We start from the raw sequence: 19,827 nt of genomic DNA on the forward strand, positions 1-19,827 counted from the left end.
ACTCCAGTTTTAAAAAGAAAATGGGAGCAATTAAAAGTATTTTATCGCATTTAGCAGTGCATGATCAGAAACAAATATTACCCTCAGGTCATATCTTTACCTGAGCTAAATACATGTTTTTCCACTGCTCATTCAGATACAGGTTGGAGGTTGTTGATCCTTCAGGCTGCAGTAATGTAACAGGATGATGGGAGGGAAATCCAAATGTGGAGGGAAAACGAGGACTAATACAGCATTTTTCTGGATTTGTAGGTTTGCAGGAGCCTGTCCTCCACAAAAATGTGGCCGTATAGATTGTCTGTGCAAGCAGCTTATTACGACCCATATTTATGCTTATTGTTAGGTTTTTATAGCATCAAGTAACTAATTAAAACCAAACTTGAACACGTGAACATACATCAGCGTGATAAGAACTACCTAAAATGACAGAAACCATCTATGAGAAAAATGTATTTGACGTATACTCTTAGTTTGGCTCACGTCCCATCCGCTATCATGTTGTTCATCTTTATATACAGTCTATGGTCTGCATAGGGAGGAGGCCAGGGTGGATAGATGGGTCAAACACAGGACTTTCACCCAGGAGACCGCTATTTGTGTCCCGTGTGAAGCCAAATGTAAACGTTGACTTATTTTAAGTTACGTCACGTGACACTAACTGTTACTAACTATTTTAACCCAAACCATGACCAAGTGGTTTTGGTGCCTGACCAACCTGCGACCATTTCACAACGCTAACCACGTGTTTGTTACCACGACAACGAAGGTCCTCTCCGACGGTCATATAAGTCTTTTTGAGAGTCATTGGCAAATGACCTATTCTGTCCTTTAGGTATGAGGACTTGTTGGTCTATGCTGAAAATGTGGTTACAGGATTCAGGAACAGAATGTGACCACTCAGCACTGAGCACACAGAATATCCACTGAAGAAATTCCACACCCGCTCAGTTCAAGTTCAGGTTCTTTATATTCTTTATGTTCCTTATCTCTAAATATGTATTAAAAAATCATGTAAGTAAAATCTAATTAGAATCTAATAAATAAAATAGTGCAGCAGCTAAAATATAGGAATAAAATATAATGTAAAATAAAATAATAAAATATACTGTGGTGGACAGATGTACAGTTATGGTAAATTGTATGAACTGGAAAGTAGACAGGTTGTGCAGTAATGTAGTAAATGTACTGTATATACGTAATGAGAAAAGATTATAGACAGGTATGCACATAAATATATTTACTGTGATGAATAAACAGCGTATATAAACATGTAGTAAAATAAATATATATTCTATGATGTGTACAGGTTTAAACAGGTGGTAATAAAGATATATCCTGAGATGTAAACTGGTTGTAAAAAGTAAGTAATCAGGTAAGTAAGCAGGTGGAGCCAGTGCAGTAGAATTTGTATGTTTATCAGTAAGTATAGTATGGCAGTAGTATAAAGTGTAAAAATGACATCCATGTATCAATATGGTGCGAGTAAAGTGACATAGTGACGAGCTCGAGAGCTCAAGAGTTCAACAGTCTTATGGCCTGCAGAATGAAGCTGTCCCTGAGCCTGGTGGTGTGGGACCAGGTGCTGTGGTACCATCTGCCAGACAGCAGCAAGTAAAAGAGTTTGTGGCTGGGTTGGTTGGGGCTTCTGATGATCCTGTTGGCCTTCTACCTCCACCGCTACTGGGCAGTAGTTGTTTAGGCAGAGGGCTTTAGTCTTTTTGGTGACAGGGACAATGGTGGTCTGCTTGAAACATGGGGACTACAGCAGGGCTGGAATGATAACAAAAAATGGCCTGGACTTTTTGAATCAGACCGGCCCACGAAACACCACCACCGACACAACCCAAACCACACTTAAACAAGATTACTGAGCAATATTTATAACAATAACTTTAGTAAAATGTAATAGTATAATGTTAGTAGTATAATATTAATATTTTAATAATATAATGTTAGTATAGTCATAGAATTTAATCTAATAGTATACTATATACCACTAGTATAATATTAATTATTATTTATTGAATACATAAATCATTCAGAATAAAAAAGTCTTATTTAATTAGCAATACCTTAGTGTAATTTATTGCAGATTTATACATAAGGACAAGATATAGAAATGATATCCCCAAATATCCTCTAAACCTTTTCCTTGTATAGTTTTACATGTTTTTACATCTTCCATGTCATGAATACCCTGAGAGTTCTAGATAGATTTGACGAAGTTGAGAACATTTTGAAATTTCCATCTAACTTTAAGCAAGAACTGAGAATATTCCTACCTTTAGCAACCCTAATATGGACTGTGGACTGTGGACTCTTGTATTGTGTTGCAACCCAAACATCTGCATTGAGGCAAAGTCACCATCAACCATGCCTGGACTTGCTACAAAGGAGAGATAGGGAGAGATAGCGTGAAAGTAACAGAGAGAGAGAAAGTGAGAGAGAGAGAGAGATTAACTAACTGCAGTGTGTGTACCCTAGGCCAATAGGAAAGAAAAAAGCTTGAGTCGTGAATGAGTTTTGTTTTTCTTTTGGTTTAAATTTTAGGTCAGATGTTGATTTCCAGAGGACACCAAATCAGCCAAACATTCGGTTCCCAAAGTTAGCCTTTGGATCAACTCAGAGGTCCTTCAAATACTCATGGTTTACAGACCATCCAAGGCTTGAGTTGGACTCAGAAGTTAACAAAGCCTTCTGCCATAGCTGTAGAATGGATGAAAAGCTAAAGTTGTTTTCATTTTTAAAATGCAGAGAAGAAGCCTTCCCTTCCCAAGGTTTTGGTAACTGGAGGCAAGCATGAAATTCAAAACCCATGAGAAGTCATATGCTTACAGGGAGGCAGAGTTGAAATTCAGCGCTTACTAGTCCTTAACTGTGCTTCATCAAATCCTAAAGCACTCAAAGAATGTGAAAAGGCCAGAACTGCACTGATGAAAATCCTGGAGTTACTCTATTTTATTGCAATACAGGGCATTGCGATCAGAGGTAACACTGCTGATCAGAGTAGTGAGTGAGTGGCTTATCAGCAAGGAAAAAGTGGTTTGGGCATCATGTCCAAAATTAAATGCTTCAGATGCTTCTGTCGTCACCCTCGTCGCTGCTGGATCGCAACTGCCTCCTTTCCTGGTTGGATCGCAGCAGCACCAACCCCTTGTGGCCGCTGGATCGCAGTCGCCTCCTGCCCCAGCTGGATCACAGCAGCACCAATCCCTCGTCGCCACTGGATCACAGCAGCACCAATCCCCCGTTGCCGTTGGATCACAGCCGCCTCCTGCCCCGGTTGGATCGCAGCAGCAGCCACCCCTAGTCACTGCTGAATCACAGCCACCTCCTGCCTCGGTTGGATCGCAGCATGCCGCTGAACCGTCTGCTGGACCGTGTGCTGGGTCGCAGCACTCCACTGAATTCTCTGCTGGAGGGACCCGCCTTCGCCGCCGGCCTCCTGAAGGGTCCTGCCTTCGCCACCGGCCACCAGTGGGATCATGAGATGAGCTCCGCACCTGTCCAGCCCCCGGACCGTCTGACCGAAGTCCTCAGTTCTGCACCTGTCCAGCCCCTGCGCCGTTCGCCCAAAGTCTACCACTTTTTCTCTGATCATTTTGAAGTTTATGAAGATTTACTTGGATAATAAAGGATGTCCTGAATAAAAGAGGAGCAGCCAAATGCCTTCTTTGTACACTGTTCTTCTCACATCCTCAATCTGGTCCTGCAGGATGCAACATGAGATGTCCAATTAGTGTGGAACATTATTGACCTGGTCCAGGATTTGGTTAACTTTGTCCAGGACTCCCCAAAGCGGCTGGCAAGTTTCCAGAATCTCCAACAGGGAGATCAGACTGCACTGCAGCCATTGTGCCTGACAAGATGGAGGATGCGTGCCTCGTCCATCAGATGTATCCTTGACAATTCAGAACCTCTGCACAAAGATCTCAAGAACATCTCAGAAATTGACAGGGATAATGCTGGAAGCAAGGCATCTGGCCTTGGAAAACAGCTCTAGTTATTTGGGTTTTTATCTGGCTTGCTGATTTGTGAGGAAGTGTAGTAAGTAAGTCTATGGCTGAGATGGTCAGCAGGGTTTTGCAGGGCAAAATAATCACAATGTGCGAAGCCAAGGCTGCCACAGACTGCTTTAAAGCAAGCATGCTGCGCATTCATGCTTTGCAGATCTATGGCAAGAGTGTTTCTTGCCACAAAGATCACCAACAACAACAAAACCAAGAAGGCTAATCAGTGAGGATGATGAGGAAGCAGAGGATCCAACCATCTTCACAATGAAACAAACCTACAGAAAGCACTGGGATCTTCTGCTTTCCAAAATAATCACAACTCTGGAGGAGTGGTTCCACATGTTGGACAACTCTGTTTCCTGTGTGGAGAGGCTTCTCGTGGACAACATCAGAGCGGAAAAGGGCTCTTCTGATGCTGTGCTGAAGCACTGTTCCTCTGACATTGTTGTCAACAAGCTCAAAGTGCAGCTGAGCATGCTCTATGACCCAATATCGTCCAATGACGTGGTGCTGAAATTGGCAATCACAGCAATCAACCAGTTAGGTGAGGCTGCCCACCTCTTTAGCGAGGTTTGGACCCTCAAGCTCCTCTGCCTCCGCAGAAAAGGTCATTTTCAGGGTTACGGCGACTGAAAACATACCTAAGAAGCACAACGACAATTGACCTGTATGCCATAGCTAAACAGTTTGCAGCTCGCTCCACCAACCAACATATTTGGAGAGTTCCCAAAAAAATAAGAAAACTGCTAATGATGGATGGAGGAGGAAAGGAGGAAAGATTATTTAAATAGTCATCTTTTTTTAAAGTTCTTAAATTTTTACAGCCTAGGGCTGTGACAATTATTATATTTTTGCCTTACGATTATTGTCATACAATAAAATTCCGATATATGATATGATTATTTCTTTGTCATTGTCTCAATGTTGCAATTATCATTAATGACAAAAACTAGACCTATTTGAAAGAATATTAAAGAGCAAAAAACAAAGGTTTCTGTGGATTGGAAAGTGAAATAAATGTACATAAGGTGGAATCAGATCACAAACACAACAAAAACTTGGTTTTGATTCAAAATATGCCCAGATGAGTTCCATAGCTTTGTAATTTGTCTTCACAAACTATGAAATATATGCCTTATCTACACTCTGAGACAACATTTTATCTGTCACTCACTGCTGAAAGTACAGAACACAGTGAAAAACTAATATTTTTATATATAATAGTGCAATATAAACTGAGCATCATAGTGAAAGAGCAGCTTTATTGGTCATGATTAAAGGCTCTACATTGCACGAAATGGCACTTTCTGGTGTTAAAAAAATAAAAATTTTCCTGCCATACCACCCCTTGCCTGTCACTAATCTTGCACCCACACTTTTAACTATAACTAGGCCCTTGACTTGAGCGTGTTACCACCGCACGTAGGGCAGCCGATGTGTTGGTAGTATCTTGGCAGGATTTTCCTTAGGTTGGTGTTGTTAAAATCCCCATCCAAAATAAATGCAGCCTGGTGTGTGGTGGAATATAGACTACTGTGAGAACAACCGATGTAAACTCCCACTGGAGATAATAAGTTCGACATCCAATCATAAAGTGCTCTAGGTTAGGAGAACAGCCTGTAGAAATAATCTCCACATTAGAGCACCATTGGTTGCTGATCATGAAGCAGAAACCTCCCCCCTTGCTCTTCCCCGATTCTATTGTCTGGTCCTGGCGGTGAATGGCGAGCCCCTCTGGAACAATGGCCAAGTCTTGGTGAAAACCATAACATTACAGTTCTTGTGTGATGTGTCATGTTGAAAAGTCATCCTGCACTTTCTGTGCTGCTGCACAACCCTGAAACTCCTGCCGCTGTTGGGTCGCAGCCATCTCCTGCTCCGGTTGGGCCGCAACCTCCTGAACTCTCTGTGCTGCCGCATTTACACAATGCCCCTGAGTTAAGCCACATTTGAAGAAAAGGGCCCAGGGAGAGTAGCTGTTGCCCTGGTAACAGTTAATGAATGAACAAATAATTAAATCAACAGTTCAGTCATTCTTTCCCAGCTACTAATTACATTGCCTAATATTAATCAAAGTGGAAAAACTCCTGTATACTGTCTCAGTGCTGGGTGATTAATGTTGTTTGGACCGACGCATTATGTATGTGAGATTGTGTGCAGGATTTTCTACTTTAAATCAAGTGGTGCTGCCATCTGATGCACCTATCAAACGTTCAGGTGTGCAGAGATATTTATCAGTATTCAGTAATGACACATACTTGCAAACTTGCAGGTCTTGCAAAACATTTTTAAAAATGCAACACTGCAGAGGATATTGCAAAGGGGAAATAACCATTGCATGAAGTAAGGGGAAAATATGGGAAACTCCTGGGTTGACCACACCTTTTGTGAAACTCCATACTTTCAAATTTTTAGAGTTTCACATCCAGCTCTGTAGTAACTTATCAGTGACAAGAAGCAAGTCAGCAAAATGTGTGTTTGTTGAGATTTACTTTATTAGAGAAAAGAGAAGGGGTGGAGTGGTGATTTACTAACAGGTTCTGTCTTTGTCAGTCCACTATTAATTTCTCCAGCTCTAAACATGCTGCTGCTGCTGCTGCTGCTGCTCCTACTGCTGCTGTCATCAGTGAGTTTACGCTTGATATAAACTAAGGATAAAAGTGGAAGATATAGCACTTGGTGACATTTATCTGAGGCTTTTGTCTTTCTTTTTCTCTCTTTTTGTTAATGCAGTCTCTTTACTATCCTTAAATGTCTTATATACAACAAATGTGTTTTGAACATGTGTGACTACAGGGTGATGGCCAGACTCAGCGGGCATCTGGCCAGAAGAAGAACGGCTCGTGTGTGTGTGCGGTGGACTCTAACCTGTGGTCATTCCCTGCTGTGAAGTATGAGGCCGTGCTGCAGCAGGTTCTGTCCTGTGAAGGATCTTTGAACAACCTGCAGGAACAGGTGAGAACTAAGGTCAACCAGCATCACTTTACAGTGGTGAGTGTGGTACTGGGTCCAGTCCAGTTCCACCTTATTATATGGATACAGTGGTCCTGAGTCATACAACGCAGGTTAGAAGTGTTTATTCTAATGTGACATTTTGATTGGATTCAACAATTGTGACTCTAGACTCTAATAAACTCTTCAATTCACCTGACTTGTATGTCTTGTGACTGTGTGAAGGTACAGTACCCAATTAAAATGAGAAAAATGGGAAGATTTCAGAATATATGAAGAAACAGCACAGGATTTTCTGTCTGTGTTTCCTTGCAGTTGAAGTTGTCCAGCCAGCGTCTCCCTCAGATCCAGGCTCTGGTTAAGAATGTGACGGCCCGGCTGGAGCCTCACCAGTACCTGCACGACCAGGGCCTGTACACGGCCTTGTCTCTGCGCCTGCTGGGCCAGGAGCTCAGCCAGCTGGAGACAAATGTTGGTGCCATTCACAGCCAGCTAAACAACACCCAAACACAAAAACTCTCCAAAGAGGTACAGTAAAATATGCAGTGAAGACACTAAAATGATAACAAGTAACAAGTCAAACTTTAATAAACTCGATGGGGAAACTGGGTTGTTGAATCAGCAAAAAGTAATATAATACAGAAAAGAAAAAAATTGTATAAATAAGATTGCTACAACACAGGAATAAAACAGACATGAAAGAAAGAAAAGTAAGACCTAACTGAAATTATAGATATATATCTTGAGATATATCAAGAGAATAAATATGATAATATGAAGAAACATAACTGAGGTATCTGAAATGTTTTAAAGGTAAATTGAATGGGTTACCATGTATATATGTTAACTGTATACAATTTTGTAAATGTTTGTGTGTGTGTGTGTGTGTGTGTGTGTGTGTGTGTGTGTGTGTGTGTGTGTGTGTGTGTGTGTGTGTGTGTGTGTGTGTGTGTGTGTGTTAGGTGGTTAAATTGCGTACAGATGTAGACAGGATGCAAATGTCAGACACAATTAACATGAAGACAGTCAAAGAGAAACTGCGCTACCTGAAGAACACTGCTGAGTCTTGCAAGTCAATCCCCAAAGACTTCAGAGGTAAGTATGCTGTGTGTGTGTGTAAGAGAGCACTCACTCATTCATTGAAATAACTATAGCATGAAGAACCGATTCAATTGATTTGGCCTTATTTGTCAGGTAAACAACTGACTGAATGGTTATATGGAGGGATCTTCAAAAATGTAACCCCCAGAATTTGAAACTCAGTTCCCTCGATACACTACAACTGATTGTAAATGTAAGTTTGTTTGAACCTGCCACTTCTTAAAACTGTGGTTCTTAAACTGTGGGGGAGCATTTTATGGAGGACCCACATGACTGGAAAAATGTGGAGTGGAACTAAAGTTGAATGAGTCTTATTGATGCTCATTTTGCATTTAAAATTGCAGTGCAATGGAAATATAGATGTCACACACATACTGCTGTAATCAGAGCCAGTGATAGTGGTATCTCTGAATAAACATGTATCATTCTACTTAGAAATCATATAAAAATATGCTCCTTACAACTAAGATCTTTCCTTAAAATCACCATGTTTAGTCATACCAGATATTAACCATGTGCTGAAAACCCATGCAGATACAAAATCACAATGTGGGGAGTGAAAAATTGCTGCAAATGAATTAATGTAGCAGGAGAGCCTTGTATCTTTTGTATCTAAAAACTCTGGCATCTTCTGCAACGTTTGATGAAATGCCATTGAAATTGGTTGGCTTGGATACTGAATACATCCAAATATTTGTAATATTTCGTAAAGATTAAAATGGTTTACAATGGGAAGGGGCACAACAGTTTTTCTGCATCAAATGACAGAAAAAGTTAACCTTACTGACTTAACCTTTTTTAAAGATATTTTTAATTATTTGCATTCAGCCTTTCTTACATGTAAATTCTGAACCAGAGATACTTTCATATTAAATTTCTTGTAAGAGGCAGAAAATAGGGCGTAATTGCCACGAGATGGGGGGGACGTGCCCCCCTCACTTTTCAAAGTTCTATTTTTGTCCCCCCTCACTTTTACACTTTCAGGATGATTTTCTAAGAAATTCTCACTAAACAGTGTCCTCTGACCATCCAGCTGCCAAAATCCAGATGAGAGAAGAGAGGAGTTGAAGAAAATGTTGATATTTTCATCTGAGTCACCCTCAGTTATTCCAGCAACGAACTTAATGAGCAGCAACAAGTTGTGTAGCCGGCGACCTTTTTTTGTCCTGGGCTTCACCTTTCAGGCTGCATATAGTTTGCCCTATTTTGTTTGTGGGTTAAAGTGCAAATACATAATCATTAGTATCAGGTCTGTATCAAGGAAACTTTAAGAAGTAGGGTTACTGTATTAACAACTTTGTCTTTGCATCTCTCCAGTGATAGTGGTATCTCTGAGGTAAAGCTACTAGCTAACTGATTGTCTCTATTCTATTTCCTGTTTGCATATTATTAGAACTCTTTGTCGACACTGCCAAAGGGTAAAAAGAGACAAAGACGGTGATACTCTATCCTGTACTGTATATCACCTGATCTTCAGACCCTTCTAATCTCTCTCTGTTTCCAGGCCGGGACAGGTACTGCCTCAAGGGCCTGATCACCAACATTAGCGATCCTGTCATTACTAAGGTCAGTCCCCACGGTAAGAGCTACATTTCTGGTTCATGGGGCAAACAGGCCCAGATGGACAGTGAGGGGCAGAAGAACAGCTACTGGGTTCAGCCTCTGCTCGCCAGCCACATCTGGGGCAACTCCCTGCGCGTATACCAAACCTACGAAGACTTCATGGCCTCTGCCAACCACAGGGACTTTACATTTGCTCCATCCTACAGTCACGCCAACAGCATTGAGGGTCCCAGTGCTGTTCTATATGGTGAAGCGCTGTACTATCACTGCTACCGCTCTGCAGACGTCTGTCGCTACGACCTGAACAGCAACACCGTCAAACGGGTGACACTCCCAGGCACCGGCGTGGGTTTCAACAACAAGTTCCCGTATTGTTACTATGACTGTCGTGCCAATAGTGATGTGGACGTGGAGGCAGACGAGACGGGACTATGGGCCCTCTATGCCACTGTCGGTAACCACGGTAATCTAGTGGTGAGCCAGCTAGTTTGGGACAGCGAGGCTGAGACACTCAATGTCTCACAGACGTGGGAGACGAGGCTGTTCAAGAAGGCGGTGAGCAATGCTTTCATGGTGTGCGGTGTGCTATATGCCACTCGTTATGTGGACGAATACCGCGAGGAGGTGTTCTATGCCTTCGACACAGCAACAGGCAAAGAAGACAACTCACTAGCGCTGCCAATGGAGAAGGTAGCTAAAGGAGTGGCCAGTCTGAGCTATAACCCCACCAACAGGCAGATCTACATGTACAACGATGGATATCTACTGGCCTACGAGGCCAACTTCTGATCTGAAGCTATGTATTGTAATTTCCATGTTAGCCATGTTCACATAGCACTAAATAACAAGAAATAAAACTTAGCCAGAGAAGGTCCAGCTCAGATTATATCAAAGTACATATTATATCATGATATATCATAATGATCCATGAAGTTAGGATATGTAGAGCATATCAAACTGTATGATTTAACAAATGTTTGTAATGTAGTAACAGACTGGAATAAAGCTGAAAATCAATAAAAACAAATCACATAGTAAACTATATCTAACTTTAATAGCATTTTCTTCCAATAGAAAATGTAGTCATTGTGTTAGCGGTAATTGCAGACTGGTGTGTCAGGTCTTTTGCCACGCTTGCAGCTCTGTACAGCTCGCTGTACTAAGGCAGTGGGGATTTGAGCTAAATGCTAATGTCAGGATGCTAACATGCTCACAATGACAGTGTTAATATGCTGATGTATAGAAGGAAACCTTTACCATGTTCACTCTCTTTGTTTAGTGTGTTAGCATGCTAACTTTTGCTAATTCATCCTGGCCCAAACTGGTGAGTCTACTGTCATTGTCCATCTCTACAGCCCCTCTGCTAGCATGGCACAACACAAACACTTAGTTCAATTTAAAATCAATCAAGTATTACACTTTGCTTTGGAGAAAGACTTGAGGCTGATATTTCTTTATTGTTTAATATTGGTGGCATTATCAACTAAAAAAGGTAGTATTACATATAAAGTTCATAGGAGTTAACAGTAAGAGCATGAGCTGACAGTGAAATTTAGGCATCCACAGTGTATTATCAGAGGATCATAATGTAAAACCTGCCAGTGAACATATTACAGCCTGCAGGTCAGCTCATTGGGTGGCTGATCCAGTCTGAGCGAGCAGGGGCTGGCACAAGGACTGATGGGCACTCTCACAGTCTGGTTTGGCTTGTATGAGTGTAACAATAACTTTTACATAAACTTACCAAACTTATATCCTGAGACTTCAGATGACTATGACATCTGACTAAATCATCTTGAGACATCCAGCGAAGGACTGCTGGATATTATGAGCCATGCTGTCATTCTCTGTATTCTACTTCTACTGCTACATTATATTTCACAAACGCAGAAGCAGTTCTATTTGAACTATTGCTGTACATTCATATTCAGCTTAGGGTACAGGTAAGAATGTGTATAGCTTGATAGACATAAGACTCTATGAAATTATATTTTTCAGGCAGATAAGACTCACAGGCTACATTACATTCATTGTAATGAATGCCTTTTTACCACCAGAGTGCTGAGACATTAGAGTGAAGGACATACCAGAAGCGGCACGCACCAATGGTATCTATCTATCTTATTGATTAGTAATAAAAAACTGCTTTTGCAATTAGCAACACCTAGCATATTAGCATAACAAGCCCAACACTGCACACTCACATATGTATCAATATATGGAGGTCTACCCTGGCAATCATCCAGGAGCAATGTCTAGTTGTCTGTCTTTATATTTTGACTCATAATTTCATGTAGGATACATTAAAAGTTACTATGTGTAATTTTTGGTGTGATTGTAGATTCTGTCTGATGCAACAAGCATTGCTGTCTGCCATTGTCACTCTTGATATCACCAGATGGCAGCAAAGGTAGAAATTTTTAATCGTACACATGGTGTTTTTAAATCTGCATTAATTGTTTTGGCCACATATGGGCAGCGCAACAAGCTGCAAACACAATATTGAAATCTTATCACTTAATAAAGTTGATATGGCGAATGTGTTAGCAAACAGTTGCCTATTTACACATCCATCAGACATGGAACAGCATTATCATTCATTTGGAGTCATGTTTCTGGCCACCTGCTGACTGTAAGTCCAATATTAAAATCTCGATTTTACAAATCAAAGTCTGTTTACAGGTGTTGGGGAGTACTACTGCACATGTGAAATAAGTTGCATAAAGTTATTTGTGGCTCCAGAGGGAACTGCATGAAATGTGATAAATTGTCTCAAGTCAGTATCGGTTGGGGTAGACTAGAAGAAAAACTGGGAGTGTGGAGTTAGAAAATTTAATTTTCACGTAAAAAGAAAGAAATGAGACAAATGTGTGAATATTCATTGTGAGTATTGGGAAAAGTTTTCACTGACAGCTGTTGATCAATGCATTTTAGACAGACAGCTAGTTCTGAGGAGATTCAACAGAGACACAATAGGAGATCACAATACACAATTTGATACCATTTTACAAGATCATAGTTTATTTAAATCAAATACAATACCATATCAGATCCAAAACATGCTATAGTTAGACGCTACTCTAACCTTACTACCAAATTATGCTATATTAGACACCACATTTAATGATACCAACATGGGCCAATGATAGCTTAATTAGACAACACAGGCTGTAACAAATTTAATGCCATATTATATCGGACATAGGGCTGTGCGATATGACCAGACTCTCTTATTCCATATCCAATATATGGTCATTTTGTATCCAGATAACGATACATACGCATGTACGCAATGCTTCGACGCTTCTACCGATGCCATGAAAATCCAAATCAGTATTCAAATGCTTTGTTGTAACAACAAGCGGGGAGAGGGGAGTTTGGTTGTACTGTATATATCAATATTTATTTATTATATATGATATTCATTAGGTTTATATTTGGGTGTGTAAACTCCCCTCTTGTTGAAGTTTGACTCAGGAAGATTTCAATTTACTATTACAGTTAGCTTAGCATGAGTCTTACATTAAACTCCTCAATTAACAAATATTTTGATAGTCATAATATCAATGCACATTTTGTTCTTCACAGACGAATGAGGAGGTGAACAGCCTAATATGCAAATCTGTGCATTTCACTTTAGTTCACGGTACAGCTCTGTTCTCTCTAAGAAAGTCTAAGAATCTAACAGTGGGAAATAAAGATGCAATATCCTGGCAGTTTCCATAATGCTACTGGAGTTAGATAGTGACACGGCATAAAATGGTCTGATGTCTTACTACCTTCAACCTCCATGGGACTCCGGAGAACATCCAGGCTATGAGGGACATGTGAAGTAGCGAGATGTGACCCGATGTTTGACTTTAGTTTACGGTGCAGTTTTCTTCTAATGAGAAACAAATGACCCTGTAAGAAAGTGAAACTGGGACCATCAACCTCATATCCAGCCCTCTACACGCCCACATTCAACCATAAATGGTCAATGCAATGCAAAAATGCAAAGCACCACATGAATATGAATATATATATATATATCATCAGAAATAAATCAGCTTCTTATTTGGATATTACTGAATTCTGACCTGTTTCTCCTAACTTTCTTTTCAATGCATGAAACATAAACTCATTGTCCAGTTTATTATGTCAGTCCTACAATAAAGATTCTAATAAAGGTTCTAATGTTCAGTTTTTGATGGTACTGTTTTAGAGAGGGGCTGATATAACTGTAAGATCATTTTGGAGGATGTAGTTTGTGGTGCTGTTGAATGGAGTTATACCGAGAGGTGTTAATATTTGGTCGACCCTCTGATATAAATTGGTTGGACAAAATACACCTCTCTAAAACAGTAGCAACAAAAACAACATTATAACATATCAAATTTGAAAATGTTCATTGTGAAAACACTATGTATTGGGTTAAAAGTGTGACTGCTTCACACAAAGGCATAGGATCAAGGTGAGTAGCATACCACTCCAAATAAATCAAGAGTACAAAGAAAGTGAGCACAATGCTCCCCATTCCACTGAAGACTTCCATAGCAGATAGGTTCCAAAATTACATTTCGGCCAGTGTGTTCCGCCTCTTTTGCTCTCCATACGGACTGTTTATCTGCATGCAACCAAAGCCCACTCAAACGTGATGGGTAATTACTAGTTGGGCTATAAATGGAAACCAGAACGCTTCCGATGACAAAATCTTGGTCCCTTGCCTACAGATTCTGCAGTCATATGGAGATATCTGTTAAAAGAGATTACCGTGACCTAAAAAGAACCATGTTAAAAGTGGCCTGAAGTTTTCCAGAGAGGAATTGAGTGACATCCAAGATGTTGGACATGGTTTTGAAATCATAAGTCAAAATTCAAAGCAGTGTGTGTTGCAAACATAATACTTCCTGAAGAACACTATGTACTGTCGTAGAAAAGGTTTCAGTCGTAGTCATCTGGACACTGTTTTCAGAATCAAGACGTTTCGGCTCCCATCCGGAAGTCATTCTCACTTGTGAAAAAAATGGGATGGGAACTAGAAATTTAAGCTACTCTGTGTTACATAAGCCCTGCCCTCAGGAAGGAATCTACCTGAGTATCTGTTAATAGCTAGTTTCACCTGAAACTGACCTAATTGTTTCCAAGATGGCCCAGTAATCAGGCCTATTGTTTTCTGGCTGCATCTACCTCATCACTGTTAAGTACCTGATTAGCATGTGATTGGCGTGACCAAGGTGATAATACACTGTAATAGACTTTGGGCAGATTAAATCTCAGACCACCATTTCTGTTCAAAGAGGGGCTCTCTTTTTTCATAAAAATGGCTTCCTTGACGCCCCGTCCAAAACCAACTCTACTCTCTACTTAGAATCTTCACCTCGCTGTCTTCAAATGTGTGGTTTGTAGCTTTTAGATGCAAATGCACGGCGCTCTGTAATCCTGAGTTAGCGTGTCGTCTGTGCTGATTAAGTCTTTTGTGACTATGTACTGTCAAATATGGCAGTTGAAGGATCATGATGTGGATACACTTTTGGTTCTGCATGGCGTTGACATATTTGTTGAAAGTGAAGAAGAATGGAGCAAAATCAAGGAAGCCACTGCAAGTCTTTCAGCAGGACAATAGTTCTGCAATCTAGCATATAATAAGGTTATCCACTGATGAACAGCTACTTCGTCACATTTAGTGTATCTTACAAGCAACTCACTGTGTATTCCTTCAGTCTCTCAGGGTCTTCATTCGATAGGTGCACTAAGACTTGAGTGTGCATACTCATCTTATACGGATTGCCTCATTCTGAGGAGAGAAAGACAGCAATTAGGAAAAAAATCCTCCACCACCTTGTTAGCACACTTGACTCCCTGTTATTTCCTGTTTTATTTTGTAATATTCTCCCTCCCTCTTGTGTCTGGTAGTTTTGCTTCCTGTCTTTGATTGCTTTCATTGTTTTCACCTGTGTCAATTGGTTCCACATGTGTCTCCTAGCTCCCCTACCTGAGTGTATTTAGTCTGTGTTCTTCCTTTGTTCTGTGTTAGATTGTCGTCGTACTTGTATTAAGCTTCCTGACCCTAGTCTTCTGTGTTTTGGATTTATGTTCTGTTTATTGACTTTTGGATTTTGCCAGCTTCCTGTTGGACTTGTTTGCCTTTTTTTGACTGCTTACCTGGTTGTGACCACTGTCTGCCTGTAACCTGAACAAGCCTTGTTCTTTTCATTAAAAAACTGTTTGAACTCAACCTGCTCTGCTTAAGGATTTTCTTCAGTTTTACTGAGGATTTTGTTCAGTTGTACTAACTTCAATTTGGAAAACTTAGCTTAGCTTTGGAAAGCTTGCCTCTGAAGAAGCATAAAGGAATTTTGAAAGAAGCGCAAGAGCAGCACACTGTTGTCAGAGGGCTGTGATTGGTTGATTGTATTGTTGGTCCAGGAACATGTCCTACTTGGATAAATTACGTTGTGCAAATGTGACTGTCTGTTCCAGTTAAACCAACACGACTCCTGATGCTTGCAGCCAGTAGAGCTACTTTGCTGCCTTTTCTCAAGATTAGGGAGAACAATTTCAATTCAAATCAGTATGTTTTATTGGCATGAATGCCAGGTGAAAGTTTATATTTGGGTCATTAAGGTAGTGTAATGCGCAGGATTTTTAAACCCTTTAATCTGATGCACCTATCACACATTCAGGTGTGCAGACATTTGTCAGTATTCTGCTTGTTATAAAATACATATGTTTTATTCATGTTTAAAATAGGAGATAACACTACAGAGAGTTTCACATACATGTGAGTGGTTTTAAGGCTCAAGTCACCAGTGACAAGAAGCAAATCAGCAAAATGTGTGTTTGTTGAGATTTAGTTTATTAGAGAAAAGAGAAGAGGTGGAGTGGTGATTTACTAACAGGTTCTGTCTTTGTCAGTCCACTATTAATTTCTCCAGCTCTAAACATGCTGCTGCTGCTGCTCCTACTGCTGCTGTCATCAGTGAGTTTACGCTTGATATCCTACTCTTAGAAACTAAGAATGAAAGTGGAAGATATAGCACTTGATGACATTTAACTGAGGCTTTTTTCTTCATTTTTCTCTCTTTTTGTTAATGCAGTCTCTTTACGATCCATGTAAATCTCTTATTTACGACATCTGTGTTTTTTGTACATGTGTGACTACAGGGTGATGGCCAGACTCAGCGGGCGTCTGGCCAGAAGAAGAACGGCTTGTGTGTGTGTGCGGTGGACTCTAACCTGTGGTCGTTCCTTGTTTTGAAGTATGAGGCCGTGCTGCAGCAGGTTCTGTCCTGTGAAGGATCTTTGAACAACCTGCAGGAACAGGTGAGAACTAAGGTCAACCAGCATCACTTTACAGTGGTGAGTGTGGTACTTAATTCAGACTGGGTCCAGTCCAATTCCACCTTATTATATGGATACAGTGGTCCTGAGTCATACAATGCAGGTTAGAAGTGTTTATTCTAATGTGACATTTTGATTGGATTCAACAATTGTGACTCTAGACTCTAATAAACTCTTCAATTCACCTGACTTGTATGTCTTGTGACTGTGTGAAGGTACAGTACTCAATTAAAATGAGAAAAATGGGAAGATTTCAGAATATATGAAGAAACAGCACAAGATTTTCTGTCTGTGTTTCCTTGCAGTTGAAGTTGTCCAGCCAGCGTCTCCCTCAGATCCAGGCTCTGGTTAAGAACGTGACGGCCCGGCTGGAGCCTCACCAGTACCTGCACGACCAGGGCCTGTACACGGCCTTGTCTCTGCGCCTGCTGGGCCAGGAGCTCAGCCAGCTGGAGACAAACATTGGTGCCATTCACAGCCAGCTAAACAACACCCAAACACAAAAACTCTCCAAAGAGGTACAGTAAAATATGCAAGACACTAAAATGATTCCTAAAGTAACAAGTCAAACTTTAATAAACTCGATGGGGAAACTGGGTTGTTGAATCAGCAAAAAGTAATATAATACAGAAAAGAAAAAAATTGTATAAATAAGATTGCTACAACACAGGAATAATACAGACATGAAAGAAAGAAAAGTAAGACCTAACTGAAATTATAGATATATATATATATATATCTATATATCTATATATCTATCTATATATCTATATATCTATCTATATATCTATATATATATATATATATATATATATATATATATATATATATATCTATATATCTATATATATATCTATATCTATATATAGATATATATATCGAGATATATCAAGAGAATAAATATGATAATATGAAGAAACATAACTGAGGTATCTGAAATGTTTTAAAGGTAAATTGAATGGGTTACCATGTATATATGTTAACTGTATACAATTTTGTAAATGTTTGTGTGTGTGTGTGTGTGTGTGTGTGTGTGTGTGTGTGTAGGTGGTTAAATTGCGTACAGATGTAGACAGGATGCAAATGTCAGACACAATTAACATGAAGACAGTCAAAGAGAAACTGCGCTACCTGAAGAACACTGCTGAGTCTTGCAAGTCAATCCCCAAAGACTTCAGAGGTAAGTATGCTGTGTGTGTGTGTAAGAGAGCACTCACTCATTCATTGAAATAACTATAGCATGAAGAACCGATTCAATTGATTTGGCCTTATTTGTCAGGTAAACAACTGACTGAATGGTTATATGGAGGATCTTCAAAAATGTAACCCCAGAATTTGAAACTCAGTTCCTCGATACACTACAACTGATTGTAAATGTAAGTTTGTTTGAACCTGCCACTTCTTAAAACTGTGGTTCTTAAACTGTGGGGAGCATTTTATGGAGGACCCACATGACTGGAAAAATGTGGAGTGGAACTAAAGTTGAATGAGTCTTATTGATGCTCATTTTGCATTTAAAATTGCAGTGCAATGGAAATATAGATGTCACACACATACTGCTGTAATCAGAGCCAGTGATAGTGGTATCTCTGAATAAACATGTATCATTCTACTTAGAAATCATATAAAAATATGCTCCTTACAACTAAGATCTTTCCTTAAAATCACCATGTTTAGTCATACCAGATATTAACCATGTGCTGAAAACCCATGCAGATACAAAATCACAATGTGGGGAGTGAAAAATTGCTGCAAATGAATTAATGTAGCAGGAGAGCCTTGTATCTTTTGTATCTAAAAACTCTGGCATCTTCTGCAACGTTTGATGAAATGCCATTGAAATTGGTTGGCTTGGATACTGAATACAACCAAATATTTGTAATATTTCGTGAAGATTAAAATGGTTTACAATAGGAAGGGGCACCACAGTTTTTCTGCATCCAATGACAGAAAAAGTTTGACTTAACCTTTTTTAAAGATATTTTTAATTATTTGCATTTTTTCTATTCAGCCTTTCTTACATGTAAATTCTGAACCAGAGATACTTTCATATTAAATTTCATGTAAGAGGCAGAAAATAGGGCGTAATTGCCACGAGATGGGGGGCCCCCTGTAGCCGGTGCTCTGAGGACCTTTTTTGCCCTGGGCTTCACCTCGCAGGCTGCATATAGTTTGCCTATTTTGTTTGTGGTTTAAGGTGCAAATACATAACATAATCATTAGTATCAGGTCTCTATCAAGGAAACTTTAAGGATTGTAAGTAGGGTTACTGTATTAACAACTTTGTCTTTGCATCTTTTCAGTGATAGTGGTATCTCTGAGGTAAAGCTACTAGCTAACTGATTGTCTCTATTCTATTTCCTGTTTGCATGTTATTACTTTCTTTGTTGGCACTGCCAAAGGGTAAAAAGAGACAAAGACGGTGATACTCTATCCTGTACTGTATATCACCTGATCTTCAGACCCTTCTCATCTCTCTCTGTTTCCAGGCCGGGACAGGTACTGCCTCAAGGGCCTGATCACTAACCAAGGCTGAGACATTAGAGCGAAGGACTTATCAGAAGTGGCACCAATGCTAGCTAGCTATCTATCTATCTATCTACAATGAATAGCAAGCTGACTACACTTCAGTTATGTATATGATGTAAAAAATAACATTGAATATAATTTTAAATAAATGTTTAAAATAAAATGACTAAATTAAATGACCCATAGTGCTGTGCAGTATGAGATATTGCACTTATTTCAGTTGTTTATTTTACTTTGAATGGGAGGTATTGAAACTGTTAAATAGTTTTGTGGTATACTGAACACAACACAATAAATAGCACATGAAGTATGTACTGAGCAGTTCGTTGTACTGCCGATTGTACAC

The 19,827-nt window shown here is 39.8% G+C and overlaps 2 protein-coding genes across 4 annotated transcripts; both read left to right on the plus strand.

Annotated features, from left to right (window-relative positions):
- Positions 1-6,483: 6,483 nt before the first annotated feature.
- On the plus strand, positions 6,484-11,952 carry LOC122874997 (olfactomedin-like). Its single transcript, XM_044193655.1, has 5 exons — positions 6,484-6,639; positions 6,810-6,968; positions 7,281-7,493; positions 7,928-8,060; positions 9,571-11,952. Exons 1-5 carry the CDS (start codon positions 6,595-6,597, stop codon positions 10,416-10,418), a joined length of 1,398 nt encoding a protein of 465 aa, XP_044049590.1. The 5' UTR covers positions 6,484-6,594; the 3' UTR covers positions 10,419-11,952.
- Positions 11,953-16,022: 4,070 nt separating this feature from the next.
- On the plus strand, positions 16,023-19,597 carry LOC122874965. 3 transcript variants are annotated; one of them, XM_044193572.1, is made up of 6 exons: positions 16,026-16,182; positions 16,527-16,590; positions 16,776-16,934; positions 17,258-17,470; positions 18,000-18,132; positions 19,442-19,597. In XM_044193572.1, the coding sequence occupies exons 1-6, from the start codon at positions 16,112-16,114 to the stop codon at positions 19,486-19,488; spliced, it is 687 nt and encodes a 228-aa protein (XP_044049507.1). In that variant the 5' UTR covers positions 16,026-16,111; the 3' UTR covers positions 19,489-19,597. The 3 variants fall into 3 exon arrangements, with proteins under 3 accessions (XP_044049508.1, XP_044049507.1, XP_044049509.1); XM_044193574.1 differs by having other exon boundaries at positions 16,027-16,294; XM_044193573.1 differs by lacking the exon at positions 16,527-16,590 and having other exon boundaries at positions 16,023-16,235.
- Positions 19,598-19,827: the final 230 nt, after the last annotated feature.

Source organism: Siniperca chuatsi, linkage group LG4 (genome assembly GCF_020085105.1).
Source record: "Siniperca chuatsi isolate FFG_IHB_CAS linkage group LG4, ASM2008510v1, whole genome shotgun sequence".
NCBI lineage: Eukaryota > Metazoa > Chordata > Actinopteri > Centrarchiformes > Sinipercidae > Siniperca > Siniperca chuatsi.